Source organism: Oncorhynchus clarkii, chromosome 5, assembly GCF_045791955.1.
Source record: "Oncorhynchus clarkii lewisi isolate Uvic-CL-2024 chromosome 5, UVic_Ocla_1.0, whole genome shotgun sequence".
In the NCBI taxonomy this organism is placed as follows: domain Eukaryota; kingdom Metazoa; phylum Chordata; class Actinopteri; order Salmoniformes; family Salmonidae; genus Oncorhynchus; species Oncorhynchus clarkii.
In genome coordinates, this window is record NC_092151.1 from 35,560,975 (window position 1) to 35,583,069 (window position 22,095).

General features: G+C 43.0%; 1 protein-coding gene and 1 long non-coding RNA gene across 2 annotated transcripts; one reads left to right on the forward strand and one right to left on the reverse strand.

Moving 5' to 3' along the window:
• Window positions 1–7,589: 7,589 nt before the first annotated feature.
• On the forward strand, window positions 7,590–8,515 carry LOC139408716 (uncharacterized). Its single transcript, XR_011634315.1, has 4 exons — window positions 7,590–7,672; window positions 7,807–7,917; window positions 8,095–8,165; window positions 8,252–8,515. It is a non-coding gene; the product is annotated as an uncharacterized lncRNA (long non-coding RNA).
• Window positions 8,516–8,941: 426 nt separating this feature from the next.
• LOC139408717 (S-adenosylmethionine synthase-like) lies at window positions 8,942–21,745 on the reverse strand. The gene is made up of 9 exons (XM_071152955.1): window positions 21,417–21,745; window positions 13,141–13,218; window positions 12,795–12,917; window positions 12,553–12,665; window positions 12,280–12,423; window positions 11,153–11,371; window positions 10,787–10,969; window positions 10,440–10,573; window positions 8,942–10,251 (listed from the first exon to the last, which is right to left on the reverse strand). Exons 1-9 carry the CDS (start codon window positions 21,505–21,507, stop codon window positions 10,149–10,151), a joined length of 1,188 nt encoding a protein of 395 aa, XP_071009056.1. The 5' UTR covers window positions 21,508–21,745; the 3' UTR covers window positions 8,942–10,148.
• Window positions 21,746–22,095: the final 350 nt, after the last annotated feature.

Genomic DNA, 22,095 nt, shown 5'->3' on the forward strand with positions numbered 1-22,095 from the left:
AGACAACAGCACAAAGGGCAAGAAGGTAGAGACAACAATACATCATGCAAAGCAGACAAATGTCAGTAAGAGTGTCCATGATTGAGTCTTTGAATGAAGAGATTGAGATAAAACTGTCCAGTTTGAGTGTTTGTTGCAGCTCGTTCCAGTCGTTAGCTGCAGCAAACTGAAAAGACAAGCGACCCAGGGATGTGTGTGCTTTTGGGACCTTTAACAGAATGTGACTGGCAGAACGGGTGTTGTATGTGGAGGATGAGGGCTGCAGTAGATATCTCAGATAAGGGGGAGTGAGGCCTAAGAGGGTTTTATAAATAAGCATCATCCTATTGAAAAGCATGAAAAGCTGTTGTGGGAGCAGCTTGACCGCATGGTATGTAAGAAGTGCCCATCAAGCCAATCCAATTTATGGTAGGTGTTTCAGGAAGCATGGGGTGAAATCTCTTCAGATTACCTCAACAAATTGACAAGTAGAATGGCAAAGCCCTGCAAGGCTGTAATTGCTGCAAATGGAGGATTCTTTGAGGAAAGGACACAATTATTATTTATAACCTTGTCAACGTCTTGACTATATTTCCTATTCATTTTGCAACTCATTTCATGTATGTTTTCATGGAGAACAAGGACATTTCTAAGTGACCCCAAACTTTTGAACGGTAGTGTATATTTTCCAACGTGGCTGTACATTTGGGTGAGGTTTTCTTCTCTCCTAAGTAGCCTCGTTTCACTGCCAAAAATAAAATGAAACAATTTAGTGTTCATCGAAATAACAACACAATGTCAAATACAGGTAGCCTAGTCAAATAATTAACATCGAATCACATTAACCGTTACTCTCTTGTGGGAATTCCACCAATTCCTTTTGCTCAAAGATTGACAAACGGTTCAAAAAAGTAAGGCCTGCGTTCATAGAGACACGTACCAGCTCTACTGGTAGTACTGCTACTACCAGCAGTACTACACCTGCACCTGTCGACAACCCAAGTTATTCTGCTTCCACGAGCACATTCAATGCTAGCATCAGTAATTCTACATTTGTTGTTAGCACAGCTGACATGGACACTGACGGTTGTGAATCTGATGCAGCCGAAGAGCTACTGCACCTTAGCCGGGAAAGCACTGAACAACAGACAGGGATGTTGGACCATCGAAGAGGCGCAAATATGATGAGAACTACATTGATTTGGGGTTCACTTATATTGAGAGTAGTGCTTTTCCTCAGCCACAGTGTGATATATGTGCAAAAGTACTATCTCACAACTCAATGAAAACTTCACTCTTGCGCAGACATTTAGAAACAAAACATGCCAATTTGAAAAATAAGCCACAGGACTTTTTTGAGCGAGAACTAAGATGACTTTCAAGTAGTAAGACATGTATAAAAGCAGCAGATACCATTAATAAGAAGGGGCTAGAAGTGTCTTATATGGTGAGCTACCGAGTGTCTAGAACAGGCAAGCACCATACTATTGTGGAGGACTTAATTATTCCTTTGGCCCGCAGATATGGCTGGGACAATGCTGGGGGGGAAAGGCCAAAAAAACTATACAGACAATGGCTTCATCAAACAACACTGTTTCACGACGCATCAGTGACATGGCAGGAGATGTTATGAAACAATTACTGCTTCGCATACAAGCCACCGAGCACCATTTATTCAAAAACACTGATGTTTTTTCTGGCCTGAATGATCTGAATCTAGTATTACAGAGACTCTCCGCAACTATAATCAAAGTGCAGGCCAAAATTGAGGCTACGATTAAGAAGTTGGAGCTCTTCTCTGTCTGCATTAACAAGGACAACACACAGGTCTTTCCATCATTTTATGATTTCTTTGTGTGCAAATGAACTCAAGCTTACAGACAATGTCAAATGTGATATAGCGAAGAACCTGAGTGAGTTGGGCGAGCAATTACGCAGGTACTTTCCTGAAACGGATGACACAAACCACTGGATTCATTATCCCTTTCATGCCCTGCCTCCAATCCACTTACCGATATCTGAACAAGAGAGCCTCATCGAAATTACAATAAGCAGTTCTGTGAAAATTGAATTTAATCTGAATCCACTGCCAGATTTCTGGATTGGGCTGCGCTCAGAGTATCCTGCCTTGGCAAATCTCGCTGTTAAGACACTGATGCCCTTTCCGACCACGTACCTATGTGAGAGTGGATTCTCGGCCCTCATTAGCATGAAAACTAAATACAGGCACAGACTGTGTGTGGAAAATGAATTAAGACTCTCTCTCCAATACAACCCACCATTGCAGAGGTATGTGCATCCTTTCAAGCTCACCCTTCTCATTAACCTGTGGTGAGTTAAGAGGGTCTACACCAGAAGTGAATGGTTATTTGTAGGAGGAATGTATATGGTAGAGGCAATTCAACTTGGAATGTACTGAGAGCAGGTACTGAGTGCAGATGATCATATGTTGGCAGGCACTGATAAGGGTGGAGAGCTGTGGATTAGTGAGGAAGGGGGTACATATTAAGGGAGAAGGAACAGTTTATTGCCTATATCACTTAGCTTCCTGCCAAGCAATAAAGATGTAATGTTGAGAGAAAAGGAGGAGACCACCCAAATCGGGGTATATATATTACCACTGGTGGAAATATATTTTTGTCTTTTGCAGCTGTATTCACACAATGGGTGAATAAACTTGGTTTAAGTTTTAAGTTGTCCATGAGATTTAATAGGTTCATTTAGAACCTAGCACTTTCAAGCATTCATGTCTAGTTGTAAATTAGTTTTGTTAGAGGATCCACCTACTAAAATTACAGCTTCTATTGAATTGGGACCAACATTACGTTTGTACAACTCAGTTCCGCAATACCAAAGAGAATACAAAAAGCTTATCACACTTTTCTGTCAAGCTCTGATTGGGGAGGGCTTTATGTGGCAGGTGGACCTTGTCTATACCCCAGTTCTACGTTGAGAGGGTATTCATTTTTCAAGTAGAGTCTTTAAGGGAGAGACTGACTTATGATGGCATTTTTCAAGCTTGTATTCGTTGTCTTAATTGCTTACCAGACCACAGGTACGAGTCCGCTATACAATTGCACACATTTTAGGTTGTTTACTCTATGAATGTGATGTTATAGTATTTTTTATTCAATGGACATTATTGACATATAAATTAATGTTTCAATTAAATTAAAAATGTAATTAAAATGTGTAATCTTGTTCATGAGACTTTTAGAACCATAAATGGAGTGCTCAATAATTTAACAATCTTTTAATATTTCCACAGCTCTGGCGAGGGTTGTCACTGGGGAGGAAACACAAAACGCCTGGGACAAGCTGAACGTAAGAACTATTGTTATTTTGGAACAATGATTCCCCCCATTTAACCCCCAACATATAGCCTTAGTGTATGCAACATATTGTGTGTATACATCATATTGTGTGTATGCAACATATTGTGTGTATGCAACATATTGTGTGTGTGCAACATATTGTGTGTATGCAACATATTGTGCTGCCTACTGTACTAACAACCAACTGGCAAGGATCAAAGCAGAAAGCTAACAAATATGGAGAGAAAAAACAGAAATGTGTATTACTGGGAGAAAATTACCAGATAACCCTAACCCAGATAACCCTAACCCATATAATTCAAGAAATATACAGTACCAGTCAAAAGTTTGGACACGCCTACTCATTCCAGGTTTTTGCTTTATTTGTGCTATTTTCTACATTGTAGAATAATAGTGAAGACATCAAAACTATGAAATAACACATATGGAATCATGTAGTAACCAAAAAAGTGTTGAACAAATATATTTTAGATTATTCAAAGGAGCCACCCTTTGCCTTGATGAGAGCTTTGGACAGTCTTAGCGTTCTCTGAACCAGCTTCATGAGGTAGTCACCTGGAATGCGCTTAAATTAACAGACGTGACTTGTTAAAAGTTCATTTATGCAATTTCTTTCCTTGTTAGTACGTTTGAGCCAATCACTTGTGTTGTGACAAGGTAGTGGTGGTATACAGAAGATAGCCTTAATTGGCAAAAGACCAAGTCCATATTATGGCAAGAACAGCTCAAATAAGCAAAGAGAAATGACAGTCCATCATTACTTTAAGACATGAAGGTCAGTCAATCCGGAAAATTGAAAAAACTTTGAACATTTCTTCAAGTGCAGTCACAAAAACCGTCAAGCACTATGATGAAACTTGCTCTCATGAGGACCACCACAGGAAAGGAAAACCCAGAGTTACCTAATGCTGCAGAGGATAAGTTCATTAGAGTTACCAGTCTCAGAAATTGTAGCCCAAATAAATGCTTCACAGAGTTGAAGTAACAGACACATCTTCAACTGTTCAGAGGTGACTGCGTGAATCAGGCCTTCATGGTCAAATTGCTGCAAAGAAACCACTACTAAAGGACACCACCAACAAAAAAGAAGAGACTTGCTTGGACCAAGAAACAGGATCAATGGATGATGAGTCCAAATTTGAGATTTTTGCTTCCAACCGCTGTGTCTTTGTGAGACGCAGACTAGGTGAACGGATGATCTCCACATGTGTGGTTCCCACCGTGAAGCATGGAAGAGTAGGTGTGATGGTGTGGGGGTGCTTTGCTGGTGACACTGTCAGTGATTGATTTAGGATTCAAGGCACACTTAACCAGCATGGCTACCACAACATTCTGCAGCGATACGCCATCCCATCTGGCTTGCGCTAAGTGGGACTATAATTTGTTTTTTCAAGAGGACAAGTACCCATCACACCTCCAGGCTGTGTAATGACACCTCCAGGCTGTGTAATGACCCCTCTAGGCTGTATAAGGGCTAGTTGACCAAGAAGGAGAGTGATGAAGTGGTGCATCAGATGACCTGGCCTCAACAATCACCCGACCTTAACCCAATTGAGACGGTTCAGGATGAGTTGGACAACAGAGTGAAGGAAAAGCAGCCAACAGCTCAGCATATGTGGGAAGTCCTTCAAGACGGTTGGAAACGCATTCCGGGTGAAGCTGGTTGAGAGAATACCAAGAATGTGCAAAGCTATCATCAAGGCAAATCAAATCAAATCAAATCAAATTTATTTATATAGCCCTTCGTACATCAGCTGATATCTCAAAGTGCTGTACAGAAACCCAGCCTAAAACCCCAAACAGCAAGCAATGCAGGTGTAGAAGCACAGTGGCTAGGAAAAACTCCCTAGAAAGGCCAAAACCTAGGAAGAAACCTAGAGAGGAACCAGGCTATGTGGGGTGGCCAGTCCTCTTCTGGCTGTGCCGGGTGGAGATTATAACAAAACATGGTCAAGATGTTCAAATGTTCATAGATGACCAGCATGGTCGAATAATAATAAGGCAGAATGGTTGAAACTGGAGCAGCAGCACAGTCAGGTGGACTGGGGACGGCAAGGAGTCATCATGTCAGGTATTCCTGAGGCATGGTCCTAGGGCTCAGGTCCTCCGAGAGAGAGAAAGAAAGAGAGAATTAGAGAGAGCATATGTGGGATGGCCAGTCCTCTTCTGGCTGTGCCGGGTGGAGATTATAACAAATGGTGGCTCCTTTGAAGAATCTAAAATCTAAAATATTTGTATAAAGATATAAAGAATTGTTTAACACTTTTTTGGTTACTACATGATTCCATATGTGTATATTCCAATTTCATTTCTGTATTATTGTAAAAGAATAAGGTAGAAAACAGTCAGTTTATAAAAGACAGGGAAATGTTTTGCAACAAGAAAGAACAGTTAATCAAAATCAAGCACTGCTTTTCAGGTGGTACATTTTCAGGAATAATATAAATGTCCAATTATATACTGAGTAAAATAAATGGAGGTCTTTTCCTCAGTATCCCACCACAACTTTGTGTTAGCATTCTTCTCTTTTCCTCTCCTCCGCTCAGAAATGGGACAGCTGCCAGGACTGTGCCCAAATAATTGAACTCCTTACAGCCCTTCTCTCCAATCCAGACATGCAGGTGAATATATCAGCAGAACACCACTGAACCATACATTTAATAATTCATAAAAACACCCATAACCACTCATAACCATCAGATCACTACTATTTGCATTATGATGTCCATTCACCTGGTTCAGTTTTTGTTCCTGGTTGTGGAAGTAAGGTTGAGGATAGAGTCTTGAGGTTTCTTTTGAGCAAACCAGAAGGAAACACAGACTTTCAGTCCCTGATATGGTTTTCACCTGTAACACCCCTATAACGGCCATCTCAAACCCTCCTTCTACACTAGAAGTGGTACAGTATGTGTGCGTTTCTGTTCGGCACTGCTGTGGAATTAGAGACACCCTGTTTTCTATCTAAACATGAAAAGAAACTACTAAGTATTTTACTGTAGCTTTTGATACTTTCTTTAATATGTGTTAATGATTACAGAACACAATAAATATACTTAATGCATCTCAAAGTGATTTCAGGATCTTTCTCAACCTCTGCCACTCTTCCAGACCAAGATCAGGAGCGAGCTGGAGAAACTGTGTGACCACATGCCAGGTCCTGCAGCACCTAAACTGTGCCGGGAGCAGGTGGATAAGAACCTCCCACTGTCCTTCGCCTTCTTGACCAGCTTCGCCGTAAGTGTTAGTGGGAAGTTGAGAAAGATCCTGGTTTGTACTTCTTCAAATAATTCTGACTGAATGAGCCTAAATTAAGCTTCTCTCCTCTCCCACAGAAACCAGCTCAGGTGTGCTCCGTATTGGGACTGTGTGGCTCCCAGTCAGAGGGCCAGCAGCATGACCTGCTGACCAATCACATTCAAGACACTCTGAAGTCAGCCATGACAATGACAAAGGTGAGACAGAAAGAACAAGACAAATGCTCTCTCTCTCTGACCCATTCTGTGTCCTGCTGACTGTTTTTGTCTGTCTGAACCTGACTGTGTCTGTCTTCATCTTGTTTTCTTTCTGTCTACCAGGTGCAGTTCTCACCACAATGTACCTTCTGCGTTTATCTCATCAAGATACTGAAGAATATGCTGCCAAAAGTAAGGCATGCCTTAGAAATACAATTACTGTAGTGATTCCATTTATTTAAGGCATGCGCGTGTGCACACACTAACACACACATGCCCTGTATTGGTTTCCCCTCCCAGATGGCTGTGATTGATATGTTTGGGAAGGTGTGTGGCATTCTGCCCTCATCTTACAGAGATCAGTGTGAGAACCTGATAGAGAAGTATGGTAAGAAGCTGATGGACATGCTCCTGAGCTACATCAACCCTGAGGCCATCTGCACCCTCATCCAAGTCTGTCATGGCATGGAGACGCTTGTCAGCGGTGAGTTCATTACCACTTCCTCGTTAATCTCTCCTGCCCTGCACCACCACCGTATAGTCACTTTTCTCTCTATCCATTTCCTCGTTTTGAAATGACTTTCTCTCTCTCTCAGAGAGTGCTCCTCTGTCTGACTGTGACTCCTGTCTGACCCTGGCGGTTTTGACTCATCTACAGCTGGGCTCCAATGCTTCAGAGCCCAAGACCGCCTCCTTCCTGGGCTCTGTCTGCCAGCTCCACCCCAATGCCCTCCCCAAGGTCAGCCCTGCTCCCTGGTCTACATCACCCCTCATCTCACGCCTTATAGAAGCCTCTGGGCTCATGTCTTATTTCTCTCTTTTCAGTGTGACAGCTTCACCAAGCTCCATGGTCACCAGCTTAAGGGGGTTCTGGGTAAACCAGAGTCTGCCCTTAATGTGTGTGAGGTGTGTCATATTTAGAGTCACTCAACTACATACTGTAACATAACATGAAAGTCACTTAAATCCAAATTTCTATGGGTTGGGTGGGGATGTACTGTAAGTTGCTGTGAGAGTAACTGGAGACATTTGTTTATCAGAGGGTGGGCCTGTGTGGGGGAGTGAGAGAGGCAGGAGAACACAGAGAGGACCCATGCATTCTGGGCACCAGCTACAGGTGCAGAGACCTCAAGACTGCCCTGGAATGCGGGGTAAGGCCACCAAACAAACAAAGTTTTATTTGACCTTTCTTTTAGTCTCAATGGGACTCCCTGCTAAGGTCTCTTTTTCACTACATACATTACACAATATAAAATACAAAAAGTATAGTACTGATTTCATAACAGAACAAAAGGTGTTTAAATCTTGGTATACAATGTCTCATGCAGACAGTGTCCTTCTGCCAGAAGTTTTTGTGGAAGTAAGAACCTTCACCCAGCACCTACTCACAAAGTGGACGGTAAGTTGACTTGACATACAATATTTGTTTCAGAAAACTGGTTGCTACACACAACTCCGGTAAATGTGGGTCCACTCTCTTTTCAGACTGACAATCCCAAGATTTAGAGAGCCTGCAGCCTTTGCTACGATGAATGATCCCAAAGCTTTCAACATCAAATTGTAAAAACTTGATATTTACTGTGTCAATATCAGAGAACATGTCCTGCAGACATGGGCATTGATTGCACGGAGTATTTGGCCAATGATATTTTATAAAGCTCTTTTGTCCTTTTATCTGCTGTACACAACAGACTCTGTATGAACTCCACAAAGCAAGTCAATGAATTCCTAGGGCTGGGGATTTCAAGAGAATGCAATAAAGAGATTAAACTAGGGCTGGGGTGTTGACACACCAACGATATGAAGAATTACTGACTTGCAACATGTACGCTTGCGATTTTAGCTGTACATGTAGTCATAAAATCCTTCTCAAATATATTAGTGTTCATGCCCATTCTCCTTGTTACTGAAATGTTAAAAATAAGGTGTGATCAAAGCTAAACAACTATATCAATTTACTCAAATAATAAAAACAGTTTCCTTTACAGCGACTGACCCTTTTGTCTAAATGGTGCAGTGCATTCCAAACACTGTACATTACATTGTCCTCATTAGGGACATTGTCCGCATACCTCTCCCAATTCAGTTGCTTCGCTGTTACAGTGGCCATGGACGTTAGTGCTGCAAGAGTAGCATGTTGACGAGAACAAACAAAAAAGACACTTACGTACAGAATGCCAGAATAGACTTTTATTCAGACTTCCCATGTGGGACAGCGTTTCAAGTCTTTTGGAAATGGAACGTTTGAGAAAAGGGAAGGGGTGTTTCGGGGTCAAGAGACAGGCTATATCACATGTGATGGGTTGGGGATGGTAGCAGTAGGCAGGGTTTGGGTGGCGAGGGTGGGAAAAGACTAGAAAAGGCACTTTTTCACCTTCAGTAACCAGACTGACAAGAAAGTAGAGAAAATAAGACCCAGTCCACACAGACCCAGAGAGCATTGTAAACAAGGCCGGTTTCTCTGTACAACACCAGCCAGACTTTTGCTTCCATCTGTGGGCCTATGGGAACAAAAATATTACATTTGTTTTACTTCTGGGAGGTCAGTCATCTCACAAACCCTTGTCGCTGAAATATAAATAACACTGGCGAATGCTTAGAGCACCACCTTGTGGCCGCAACCCAAAGTTTTTCTGTAGAACACTTCAGGAACCAGGTTAAAGACAGCCCCTCATCAGGAGTGACAAGCTGAGTTTCTCTGTAACCACAGTCTAAGGAGGGGGAGTGCCTCACATTACATCTTCAAGTGACAAAGAACGAGATAGAGAACTAGAGACATGGAAGGTACATCCCAACAAGCCAGAGGTCATTAGCAGCTTCTGACTTCTCTGTAACACATCAGAAAACATGGTCTGAAGGGATTACACTTCCAAACAAGGTACCATATTTTACCACAAACTCACGTTCCTCTTCACCAATTACATTTTTGGATACGTCTAACAAAATGGCAAAAAGTTTTACATTTTTATAAAAACGGGGGACAAGAGTTGCATCCTAAATACCCAATTACTCCTGGCAATCTTCAACCCTAAATGTGCCATGACTTATTTGACCCAATGGAGAAACATTGGGTGGGGGTTAGGTACAGAGAGGAGGGAAGGGGGTAGTCTTTAGCTAACATTCCACTCCTTAGACAGGCTAGGGTGAGAATATATTTCTGTGAAGTCAAATCACTACAGAACAGTCAGAGGGAAAGACAGGGAAATGGAATTCAAGGAGTGTGCAAGCAATTTCAAGTGGGTAAAGAGGGGACAGAGGTGTAACATTTTTCAATAAGGGAGTAGATAGCGTTTTGGGGGGTGGGGGGGGGGGCATTCTTCCCTCCCAGAGTGTGTTGGTTTTTCTGTAGTACACCTACAGCTCTGGGTGGGAAGGTTGGGGTTCAGTATTTGAGCTTTTTGGGGACCTCCCAAGGGAAGGCCTCCCGCCCAAAGTGGCCATAGGCAGCGGTCCGCTGGTAGATGGGCTTTTTCAGGTCCAGCTCCCTGGAACAGAGAAACACAGTAAGGTGTTGGGTAAATAAATAAATGCATAGATTACCAGAGGGCAAACCAAGCTGTGTAACATCACCATTTAAATGTAGAACCCCTCCGCCAACGAGAACCAGCTTTGACCCCATGGGACCCCTTGCTGACAAAAAGTGTTGCCGGCGACCACCATTGTTCCACACTACCTGACAATGACACCAGGGCGGAGGTCAAAGTTCTTCTTGACAATGTCCAGTAGCTCCCTCTCGCTCTTCTGGGAAGTCCCATAGTGGAAGATGGAGATGGACAGGGGATGGGCCACTCCAATGGCATAGGCTACCTGACAACACAGCCACTTATTAACAAACAGGATCAAGATTTACATGACAGGTAATTAATTATAACATATGCTACCTTTACTTTTCATCTCATTGCGATGCATAACAGCTAGAAAGTGAATGACTCATATAGCATTCAAAACCTGACTCCACAAGCTGAAGACCACAAAACAAAAGGCAAACCGTTAGGTAACAACTATTAGCTCATTCCTCACCTGGACCAATACACGCTTGCAGAGCTCAGCCTTCACCAGGGACTTGGCCACCCAGCGGGCAGCGTAGGCAGCAGAGCGGTCCACCTTAGTGTAGTCTTTCCCAGAGAAGGCCCCTCCACCGTGGGCCCCCCAGCCTCCGTAGGTGTCCACAATGATCTTACGTCCTGTCAGGCCAGCATCACCCTGTAAACGGGAGAGGAAGAGTAAGCTAAGTAGCCCAGGACAGCCTTGGAAGTGTCTGTATCTTGTGTTGATAAGAGTGCCTACTTTTTAAAATCTGACAGACAATGTACCTACTTAATCACATCTCTAAGGATATATTTTTTTCTTCCCGTACATTGTCTATGGGTCTAGAATATATCTCACCTGAGGACCTCCGATGACGAAGCGGCCGCTGGGCTGCAGGTGGTAAATGGTGTCGTCGTCCAGGTACACGGTGGGCACCACTGCCTTCACAACCTGCTCCTTCAGCGCGTCGCGCATCTCATCCAGGCAAATGACCTCGTCGTGCTGCACAGACACCACGACAGTGTGCACACGCACTGGAAGCATGGCCCCACGGTCCTGCCTGTACTGAACAGTCACCTAGAGAGGGGGAGACGAGGTATGAAATGTCATTCAAAGTGTACAAGCATGTCTTACAAGGTAAGGCACGAGGATATCTGCATACGAGTGGAGATAGCTGTGCCTGAAAGGACTGCTTTATAACATACTTCTGGACAAGGAATTTCCATGAATTGTTTTGTGAACATAGCCGTAAAGGGTTGCCCTATCGCCCGGGGCAAGTGACCCGAGGGGTTGTGCAAGTTGAGCCTGCTCATTTGCCCCATTGGTCAGGAGATATATATTTTTTTAACTTGATTACAACCAAAATGCAAAGAATTCATCTAGACTGTTATTTCTGGTTCCACCCGTGTACGGACATATTTTGATTTTTTTTATAAATAGATGTCCCTTTCTCGCCAAGTGAACATAATCTTCTGGCAACCAAAGAAATACACCCGCCTTGCCCAATTGGTGAGTGCATTTCAGACCTTAACCCATAAGAGTCTAAACCAGGAGCGGTGGGGGTACTACTAAGCTATATGGAATGGTTTTAAGGTTATACCAAGGATCATTTTGCTATTTGATTTAGAATTGTAAGACTCCTTTAAGTATATTTAAAAAAAATAATTTGATGAAAAACTATTTATGGCCTTATTGCTATTAGCCCATACCAACACCTTGAATAACAAATTCACTAAATGGAACAGATAGTCCCCCCAAAAATGTTCTGAAGAGTCTGTCCTATATCTGAGAAGTAGAAGATCAGGAATGTTTAAAGAACATTTTTAACCCCTTATTTTTGGCACTAAACAGTCTAGGCAGGGGGTTCTACTAAGCTATATAGAATTGCTTTAAGAAGGTCAAGGACCATTTTGCTATTTGATTTGGAATTTTAAAATGTCAATCCCTGCCGTTCTTGGTGTATAGACTGCGGTGCTGAATCTAACCTGAGTTTTGGAGTCTGGTCTCAGCCAGGGCAGGGTTCCGTTGCGGCGCAGTTCAGCCATCTTGGCATTGAGTTTGTGGGCGAGGACGATGGTGAGGGGCATACACTCCTCAGTCTCATCAGTGGCATAACCAAACATCAGACCCTGTAACGCAAAACACAGTCAAGCACTTGGTGTGGAGACTAAAACCATAAACACTGATATGCAGTTGAGCACGAGGTCCAGTCGATTAGTCACTGACTCACAAATGGTCAACGACAAGAGCCTTCTAACCTGGTCTCCAGCCCCCACATCCTCCTCTTTGCGGTCCAGGTGAACACCCTGAGCGATGTCAGGGGATTGCTGCTCCAGGGCCACAAGGACATTGCAGGTCTTATAGTCAAAGCCTATGGGAAGTGAATAGAGTCAAACCTCAGTGTTACTTACTGTCTGTATATCTTTGCCAAAGCTAACCCTGTGACTTCTTAAAACCATGTATTCAATTCAATGAAATCAGAGCAAATTTGCCATAATACCCTTGGATGAGTCATCATAGCCAATGTGCTTGATGGTGTCCCTGACGACCTTCTGGTAATCTACGTTGGCCCTGGAGGTGACCTCCCCTGCCAACAGAATCATCCCAGTCTTAGCCACCGTCTCTGAAAAGAAGCAGACAGAAAGAGAAAGCATGTGAGAAAAAGACTGGGGACAGATGGAGGGAAATCAAGTGAAGGAAAGTGGGTGAGACTAAGGTAAACGTGTGCATTAGCTAACTAGGAAGGGGGAGGGGCAAAAGTAAGGGCATGTTACAGCATCAGACAGTGCAACATGGACAAACCTATAGAAACATTTTCTTTCTTTATAGATGTGATTGATCCTTACCACATGCCACTTTGGCATCAGGGTCCTGCTTGAGATGCGCATCAAGCACAGCGTCGCTGATCTGGTCACAAAGCTTATCTGTCAAACAAGAGAAACCAGAGTTATGGGGTGTATCCTGTAGCAAAATAATATCCTGCTAAACAATTCCCCAGACAGGTTATGCCTGCAAAACCAAGACCCGTATGGACCAAACTTGCAACACAAGCCAGACTCCGCAGCCAAATATACAGTGCATTCGGAAAGTATTCAGACCTCTTGACATTTCCCACATTGTTACATTACAGCCGTACTCTAAAATGGATTAAATTGTTTTTCCTCCTCTCATCAATCGACACGCAATACCCCATAATGACAAAGCAAAAACAGGTTTAGACATTTTAGCCAAAAAAACAGACATTTACAGAAGTACTCAGACCCTTCACTCAGTACTTTGTTGAAGCACCTTTGGCAGCGATTACAGCAGCAAGTCTTGTTGGGTATGACGCTACAAGCTTGGCACACCTGTATTTGGGGAGTTTCTCCCATTCTTCTCTGCAGATCAAGCTATGTCAGGTTGGATGGGGAGTGTCATTGCACACCTATTTTCAAGTCTCTCCAGAGATGTTCGATCTGTTTCAAGTCCGGGCTCTGGCTGGGCCACTCAAGGACATTCAGAGTCTTGTCCCGAAGTCACTCCTGCGTTGTCTTGGCTGTGTGCTTAGGTTCATTGTCCTCAGTTTGAGGCCCAGAGCACTCTGTAGCAGGTTTTCATCAAGGATTTCTCTGTACTTTGCTCCGTTCATCATTCTCTCAATACTGACAAGTCTCCCAGTCCCTACTGCTGAAAAACATCCACATAGCAGGATGCTACCACCATGCTTCACTGTAGGGATGGTGCCAGGTTACCTGCAAACGTGACCCTTAGCATTCAGGCCAAAAAGGTCTATCTTGGTTTCATCAGACCACAGAATTTTGTTTGTCATGGTCAGAGCCCTTTAGGTGCCTTTTGGCAAACTCCAAGCAGGCGGTCATGTGCCTTTTAGTGAAGCAGCCGCTTCTGTCTGGTCACTCTACCATAAAGGCCTGATTGGTGGAGGCCTACAGAGATGGTTGTCCTTCTGAAAGGTTCTTCCATCTCCACAGAGGAACTCGGGAGCTGTCAGTGACCATCAGATTTTTGGTCACCTCCCTGACCAAAGCCCGTCTCCCCAGTTTGCTCAGCTTGGCCGGGCAGCCAGCTCTAGGAAGAGTCTTGGTGGTTCTAAACTGCTTCTGTTTAAGAACGGAGGCCACTGTGTTCTTGGGTACCGTCAATGCTGCCAAATCTCTGTAGTACTCTTCCCCAGATCTGTGCCTAAACACAATCCTGTCTCGGAGCTCTAGACAATTCCTTTGACCTCATGGCTTGGTTTTTGCTCTGACATGCACTGTCAAATGTGGGACTTTATATAGACAGGTCTGTGCCTTTCCAAATCATGTCCAATTTACCACAGGTGGACTCCAAGTTGTAGAAAAATCAAGGATGATCAATGGAAACAGAATGCACCTGAGCTCAATCTCAAGTTTCATAGCAAAGGGTTGAATACTTATGTAAATAAAGTGATCTGTTTTTTGTTGTTTTTCTTCATACTTTTGCAATAATTTCTCAACCAGTTTTCTCTATGTCATTATGGGGTATTGTGTGTAGATTGACGAGAAACAATTAAATAATCGATTTTAGAATACGGCTCTAAAGTAACAAAATAGGGAAGGCGTCTGAATACTTTCCGAATGCACTGTATGAGCGACCGCTGCAAAGTACTACAGTTACCACATTCCTAACAGCAATACATTCACACCCTGGCCTGCAGCCCTGCAGGAAGACAGGTGCAGTTATTGGATCAAGCCTCCACAAGACCTCACAACACCAGCACTATGTTTACTTCAATTTACTGGATTATCATATGCGCTGTATCGTTACCACAGTAACCGCTTTCTCAAAGCATTTTCTTGTGCCAAAAGGTACATGCGACAGGCTGCACACAGTTGCACTGCAGTCCCTGGAGAAGAGCCCTAGGCCTATATTAAGAATGGAGATAAGCCTAGATAATCATCTGCAATGAAGCGGTCCACCTCCCCCATATGTGGAGTGAGCACGGCACTTAAACTTGTACTGGACAGCTGTAGCCAGAACACCTGGCTAGCTACTGTAATGCAAATGTAAATTTAGTGGACTGACTTAGCATTAGCAAAGACAAAAAATGCGAAAACAAGTAAAAAAATATTTAAAAAAAAATCCTTGTTCACCTAAGTACTCAAACCATTTGCTATGAGACTCGAAATTGAGCTCAGGTGCATCCTGCTTCCATTGATCATGCTTGAGATGTTTCTACAATTTGATTGGAGTAAACCTGTGGTAAAATCAATTGATTGGTCATGATTTGGAAAGGCACACCTGTCTATACAAGGTCCCACAGTTGACAGTCATGTCAGAGCAAAAAACCAAGCCATGGGTTCAAAGAAATGTCCGCAGAGCTCCGGGACTGTGTAGGCACAGATCTGAGGAAGGGTACCAAAACATTTCTGCAGCTTTGAAGGTACAAGAACACAGGGGCCTCCAACAATCTTAAACAAAAAGTTTGGAACCACCAAGACACTTCCTAGAGCTGGCCACCCGGACAAACTGAGCAATCGGGGGAAAAGGGCCTTGGTCAGGGAGGTGACCAAGAACCCGATGGTCACTGACAGAGCTCTAGCGTTCCTCTGTGGAGATGGAAGAACCTTCCAGAAGGACAACAATATCTGCAGCACTCCACCAATCAGGCCTTTATGGTAAAGTGGCCAGACAGACACCACTTCTCAGTAAAAGGCACATGACAGTCCATTTGGAGTTTGCCAAATGGCACATGACAGTCCATTTGGAGTTTGCCAAATGGCACCTAAAGGACTGCCCATGAGAAACAAGATTGAACTCATTTGCTTGAAAGCCAAGCTTCACATCTGGAGGAAACCTGGCACCATCCCTAACAGTGAAGCATGGTGGTGGCATCATTATGCTGTTCTCACATCAACACCATTACCCCAGAAACCCTAGACCCCACTCCAATTTGCATACTGCCCCAACAGATCCACAGATGACACAATCTCTATTGCACTCCACACTGCCCTTTCCCACCTGGATAAAAAGGAACACCTATGTGAGAATGCTATTCATTGACTACAGCTCAGGTTCAACACCATAGTGCCCTCAAAGCTCATCAACAAGCTAAGGACCCTGGGACTAAACAACTCCCTCTGCAACTGTTTCCTGGACTTCAACGGGCCGCCCTCAGGTGGTAAGGGTAGGTAACAACACATCCACCACACTGATCCTCAACACAGGGGCCCCTCAAGGGTGTGTGCTCAGTCCCCTCCTGTACTCCCTGTTCACTCATGACTGCATGGGGAGGCACAACTCCAACACCATCATTAAGTTTGCCGATGACAACAGTGGTAGGCCTGATCACCGACAACGACGAGACAGCCTATAGGGAGGTCAGAGACCTGGTCGTGTGGTCCAGGACAACAACCTCTACCTCAACGTGATCAAGATAAAGGAGATGATTGTGAACTACAGGAAAGAGGACAGAGTACACCCCCATTCTCATCAATGGGGCTGCAGTGGAGCAGGTTGAGAGCTAAGTTCCTTGGTGTCCACATCACCAACATGGTCCAAGAACAGCAAGACAGTTGTTTAGAGGGCACGACAAAAACCTATTCCCCCCAGGAGACTGGAAAGATATGGCATGGGTCCTCAGATCCTCAAAAGATTCTACAGCTGCACCACCGAGAGCATCTTGACTGGTTGCATCACTGCCTGGTATGGCAACTGCTCAACCTCCGTCAGCAAGGCACTACAGAGGGTAGTGCGAACAGCCCAGTACATTCCTGGGGCCAAGCTTCCTGCCATCCAGGACCTCTATACCAGGCAGTGTCAGAGGAAGGCGATAAAAATTGTCGAGGACCCCAGCCACTCTAGTCATAGACTGTTCTCTCTGCTAACACACGGCAAGCAGTACCGGAGCACCAAGTTGAGGGCCAAGAGGCTTCTAAACAGCTTCTACCCTCAAGCAATAAAACTCCTTAACACCTACTCAAATTGCTATCCAGACTATTTGCATTGCTGCCCCCCCCCCCCCCCGCACCGCTGCCAGTCTGTTATCATCTACGCATAGTCACTTTAATAACTCTACTAGAGGTTGACCGATTAAATCGGAATGGCCGATTAATTAGGGCCGATTTAAGTTTTCATAAGAATCGGAAATCAGTATTTTTGGGCGCCGGTTTCCATTTTTTTTTATACCTTTATTTAACTAGGCAAGTCAGTTAAGAACACATTCTTATTTTCAATGGCGGCCTAGGAACAGTGGGTTAACTGCCCTGTTCAGGGGCAGAGCGAAAGATTTTCACATTGTCAGCTCAGGGGATCCAATCTTGCAACCTTACAGTTAACTAGTCCAACGCTCTAACCACATGCACTCCACGAGGAGCCTGCCTGTTACGCGAATGCAGTAGAAGCCATGGTAAGTTGCTAGCTAGCATTAAACTTATCTTATAAAAAACAATCAATCATAATCACTAGTTATAACTACTAATCCAGGTTAGCAGGCAATATTAACCAGGTGAAATTGTCATTTCTCTTGCGTTAATTGCACGCAGAGTCAGGGTATATGCAACAGTTTGGGCTGCCTGGCTCATTGCGAACTAATTTGCCAGAATTTTACATAATTATGACACAACATTGAAGGTTGTGCAATGTAACAAGAATATTTAGACTTAGGGATGCCACCCGTTAGATAAAATACTGAACGGTTCCGTATTTCACTGAAATAATTAACGTTTTGTTTCGAGATGATAGTTTCCGGATTCGACCATATTAATGAAGGTCCGTATTTCTGTGTGTTATTATGTTATAATTAAGTCTGATTTGATAGAGCAGTCTGACTGAGCAGCAGCAGGCTCTTAATCACTCATTCAAACTGCACTTTCATGCGTTTTGCCAGCAGCTCTTCACAAGCACAGCGCTGTTTATGACTTCAAGCCTATCAGCCTAATGGCTGGTGTAACCAATGTGAAATGGCTAGCTAGTTAGCTGGGTGTGCGCTAATAGCATTTCAAACGTCACTCGCTCTGACACTTGGAGTAGTTATTCCTCTTGCGCTGCAAGGGCCGCGGCTTTTGTGGAGTTATGGGTAACGCTGCTTCTCGTGTGGCTGTTGTCGATGTGTTCCTGGTTCGAGCCCAGGTAGGGGCGAGGAAATAGTCCTATAAATACTATATTAACTACAACCTAAAACCCCTTACCTTGGAATATTGAAGTCTCATGTTAAAAGGAACCACCAACTTTCATATGTTATCATGTCACACTGGCAATACTAAAGTGCCTATAAGAACATCCAATAGTCAAAGGTATATGAAATACAAATGGTATAGAGAGAAATAGTCCTATAAATACTATATTAACTACAACCTAAAACCCCTTACCTTGGAATATTGAAGTCTCATGTTAAAAGGAACCACCAACTTTCATATGTTATCATGTTCTGAGCAAGGAACTTAAACGTTTGCAATATGTGCCATGTAAAAAAGCTATTTTACTTTCTTCTCCAACACGTTGTTTTGGCATTATTTAAACCAAATTGAACATTTTGTATTATTTATTTGAGGCTAAATTGATTTTATTGATGTATTATAATAAGTTAAAATAAGTGTCCATTCAGTATTGTTGTAATTGCCATTATTACAAATAAATAAATAAAATTGTGACGATTAATCGGTATCGGCTTTTTTGGTCCTTCAATAATCGGTATCGGCGCTGAAAAATCATAATCGATCAACCTCTAAAGTCTACCTACATGTACATATTACCTCAACCGGTGCCCGCGCACATCAACTCTGTACCAGTACCCCCCCCCCCCGTATTAAGTCTATTGTTATTTTACTGCTGCTCTTAAATTACTAGTTACTTTATATCTTATCCATATATTTTTAAACTGCATTGTTGGTTAGTAAGTTAGCATTACACTAAGGTCTACATTCGGCACATGTGACTAATAAAATTTGATTTGATGTTTTTCAGCAGCAGGGACTGAGAGACGAGTCAGGATCGAGGGATAAGTTAATGTAGCAAAGTAGAGAGATCCTTGATAAACACCGGCTCCAGAACGCTCAGGACCTTAGACTGGGACGAAGGTTCACCTTCCAACAGGACAACTCCCCTAAGCACACAGCCAAGATAAAGCAGGATTGGCTTCGGGACAAGTCTCTCTGAATGTCCTTGAGCTGCCCAGCCAGAGCCCAGACTTGAACCCGATCGAAAATCTCTGGAGATACCTGAAAATAGCTGTGTAGCAACGCTCCCTATCCAACCTAACAGAGCTTGAGAGGATCTGCAGAAAATAACGGGAGAAACTCCCCAAATACAGGTGTACCAAGCGTGTAGCGTCATATCCAAGAAGACTCGCAGCTAAAATTGCTGGCAAAGGTGCTTCAACAAAGTACTGAGTAAAGGGTCTGAAAACTTATGTAAATAAGGCCTAAGTTTTTGTTTGATTCTCATAAATTTGCTAAAATGTCTAAAAACCTGTGTTTGCTTTGTCATTATTGGGTAGTGTGTAGATTGATGAGGGAAAAAAACAATTGTATACATTTTAGAATAAGGCTGTAGCATAACAAAATGTGGAAAAGGTAAAGGGTGTGAATACCTTCCAAATGACCTGTATTTCTATGCTTTGGTTATGTACACAAGCTTCAAACATCTTATCATAAAAATATTTTCCATAACCAAACATATTGTAAGTGGTTTAGCTTTTTTTTTTTGTCAAACTGAAATTAGGCTAACTATTAGAATAGTAGCAACCAGGAAGTGGCAGAGCGACTTTAATAATACGTTTTTAGTTATTTTGGATAAAATTCCTCTCGTTTTAATTCCCACTAACGTAACTTGAAATTTAAATGTTTTAAACTTCTGGCTTCCCACTATATTGAGTTTTTGTGCAGCCCAATACAGGGTAGGGTGTCCACTGTCCACCCCCACTGCCCAGTGGGCACTACCAAGACATATGATTCTTCATGTTCTGAATCATTCAGTGTAGTCTCAACATTTAATTACAATTATATCCCAAAAGTCCGATTTCATAACCTAATACATACAATAAGCACCGGGTTCCTGAGTGGTGAGTGGTGCGCTGTCTCAAAATCAATATCTATGTTATCTGTATATTTGTTTATGTTCTCCAGATTCGAGAAGATTAGTTCAGCCTTAAACCTGTCAATTTATCATTAATTCTTGCACAGCATCCAGCCTCACTGACGTAGTTTTCCAGAGTTTTGACCACTTCTCTCTAGTTGGCCTCCATTTATTTAATCACTAACTTTAACCATCCTACAAGGGTAAGAAAACCATTACCGTTTGAACGGATTATGATAGAGACATACAGTTTGGACCATTGGTTTTCTTAGAGTATCTACACAATAATTGTTTTTAACATTGTTCAAAATGATGCGTTTTTGAAAGGATATCCTAAATAGGGAGCAATGTTGTCGTGTAAATACACCAGCGCTATTATGTTACGCGTGCCATTGCTTCTGCCAATCAAAATGTCACCGACAACTGAACCGCACTGTACTACACAACGACAGTACTGACCGTTTGAGAGCTCAGTTAACCCAGTGACCAGATAACAACAACCTACTGTACTCATCACGCGCAGTCGTGAAAGACAAGTCACTAACCGGCTCTCTGTCTATTGATGCAACACCTGTGTTCGACTCGGGCAAATGTACGAACACATTTACTGTAAGAAACGAATATATAAAAACAATATGGCATACATGTTCCGTTTTTCAACGAACGTGCCACCTAACGTCAGTGGTGATTTAACAATCCAGACAAGTAATTTAGTGACCTACTTTTCTGGATTAGCATTATCGGCTACTAGCTAGCTAGCTTGACACCACATGCTAGGGCAAAGGCATCCCGCGTGGCCTGAACATAAACTGGGAAGAAATGGGCCTGACCCTTTCGCGTGTTCCCCATTCATAACATCGTCCGTCTCAAAGATCAGAAAACGTGAAAAATTTGTCAATTAACTAGCTGGCGAGCCATACAAACAGTATATTAAGTAACGTTGTGCGTGTTCGTAAAAATGACTGGCACCCATTTTTTAGCACTTTGTTACTGTAGTTACTGAATCTACGCCATGACCTTGTGTCGAAAAATAGAAACTAGCGAACGTTTCCGAGCTAGCTAAAATAAGACCGAGGCATTGCAAACTCACCTGGATGACCTTCTCCAACAGATTCAGAGGTGAACAAAAAGCAGTCTTCATCAATGAGCGAGTTATGGAAACCGTTCAATTGCCGGTTCATTTTAAAGGAATTGTTATTTGCCGAGTTATAACTAGCTGGCTACCTAAAATGTGTCAACTGTGGTTTAACAAAATATGATTTATCTGATATGAATTATAATTCCCAATAAACAAATAAAAAAAAATACCAGTTCCAGTCTCTGAATACTTGTTATTTGGCCGGTGTTCTCGGAGAAACAAATTGGTGGTGGTGGTATTTATCCTTTTTCTTGCGTCTTCTTCTTCGGGATTGGGTTGGCGGATCGCATTCAACTTTCAAGGTGCATACACTGCCACCTACTGGAGTGTAAAGGCCAGTCACAGCCTAACTACATAAAATTCTCTTCTTTAATCATGTTCCTCTAAGAAAGTAAAATAGAGCTCCTAGACACCACTTTCCTCCACCACTACACCACCCAAACCCCAATCAAGCCTCTCTAACCCTTTCACACAGTCACTCCCTAATCTACATCAAACAATTCACAAATATCAACACGTGCTCCACCGTTTCCTTCTCTAAACACTCATCACACAGACCTGTTTCATGTCTCCCTATCATCCACAACGTGGCAATCAAACCTGTACTCCCAAACCATAGTCTACTCCACAC

Coding starts and splice junctions, on each gene's coding strand:
- LOC139408717 (XM_071152955.1), bottom strand. CDS start 21,507: ATGAACCGGCAATTGAACGGTTTCCATAACTCGCTCATTGATGAAGAC. Junction 13,219..21,416: donor TGTTGGAGAAGGTCATCCAG/GTGAGTTTGCAA, acceptor CTTGTTTGACAG/ATAAGCTTTGTGACCAGATC. Junction 12,918..13,140: donor TGATGCCAAAGTGGCATGTG/GTAAGGATCAAT, acceptor GCTTCTTTTCAG/AGACGGTGGCTAAGACTGGG.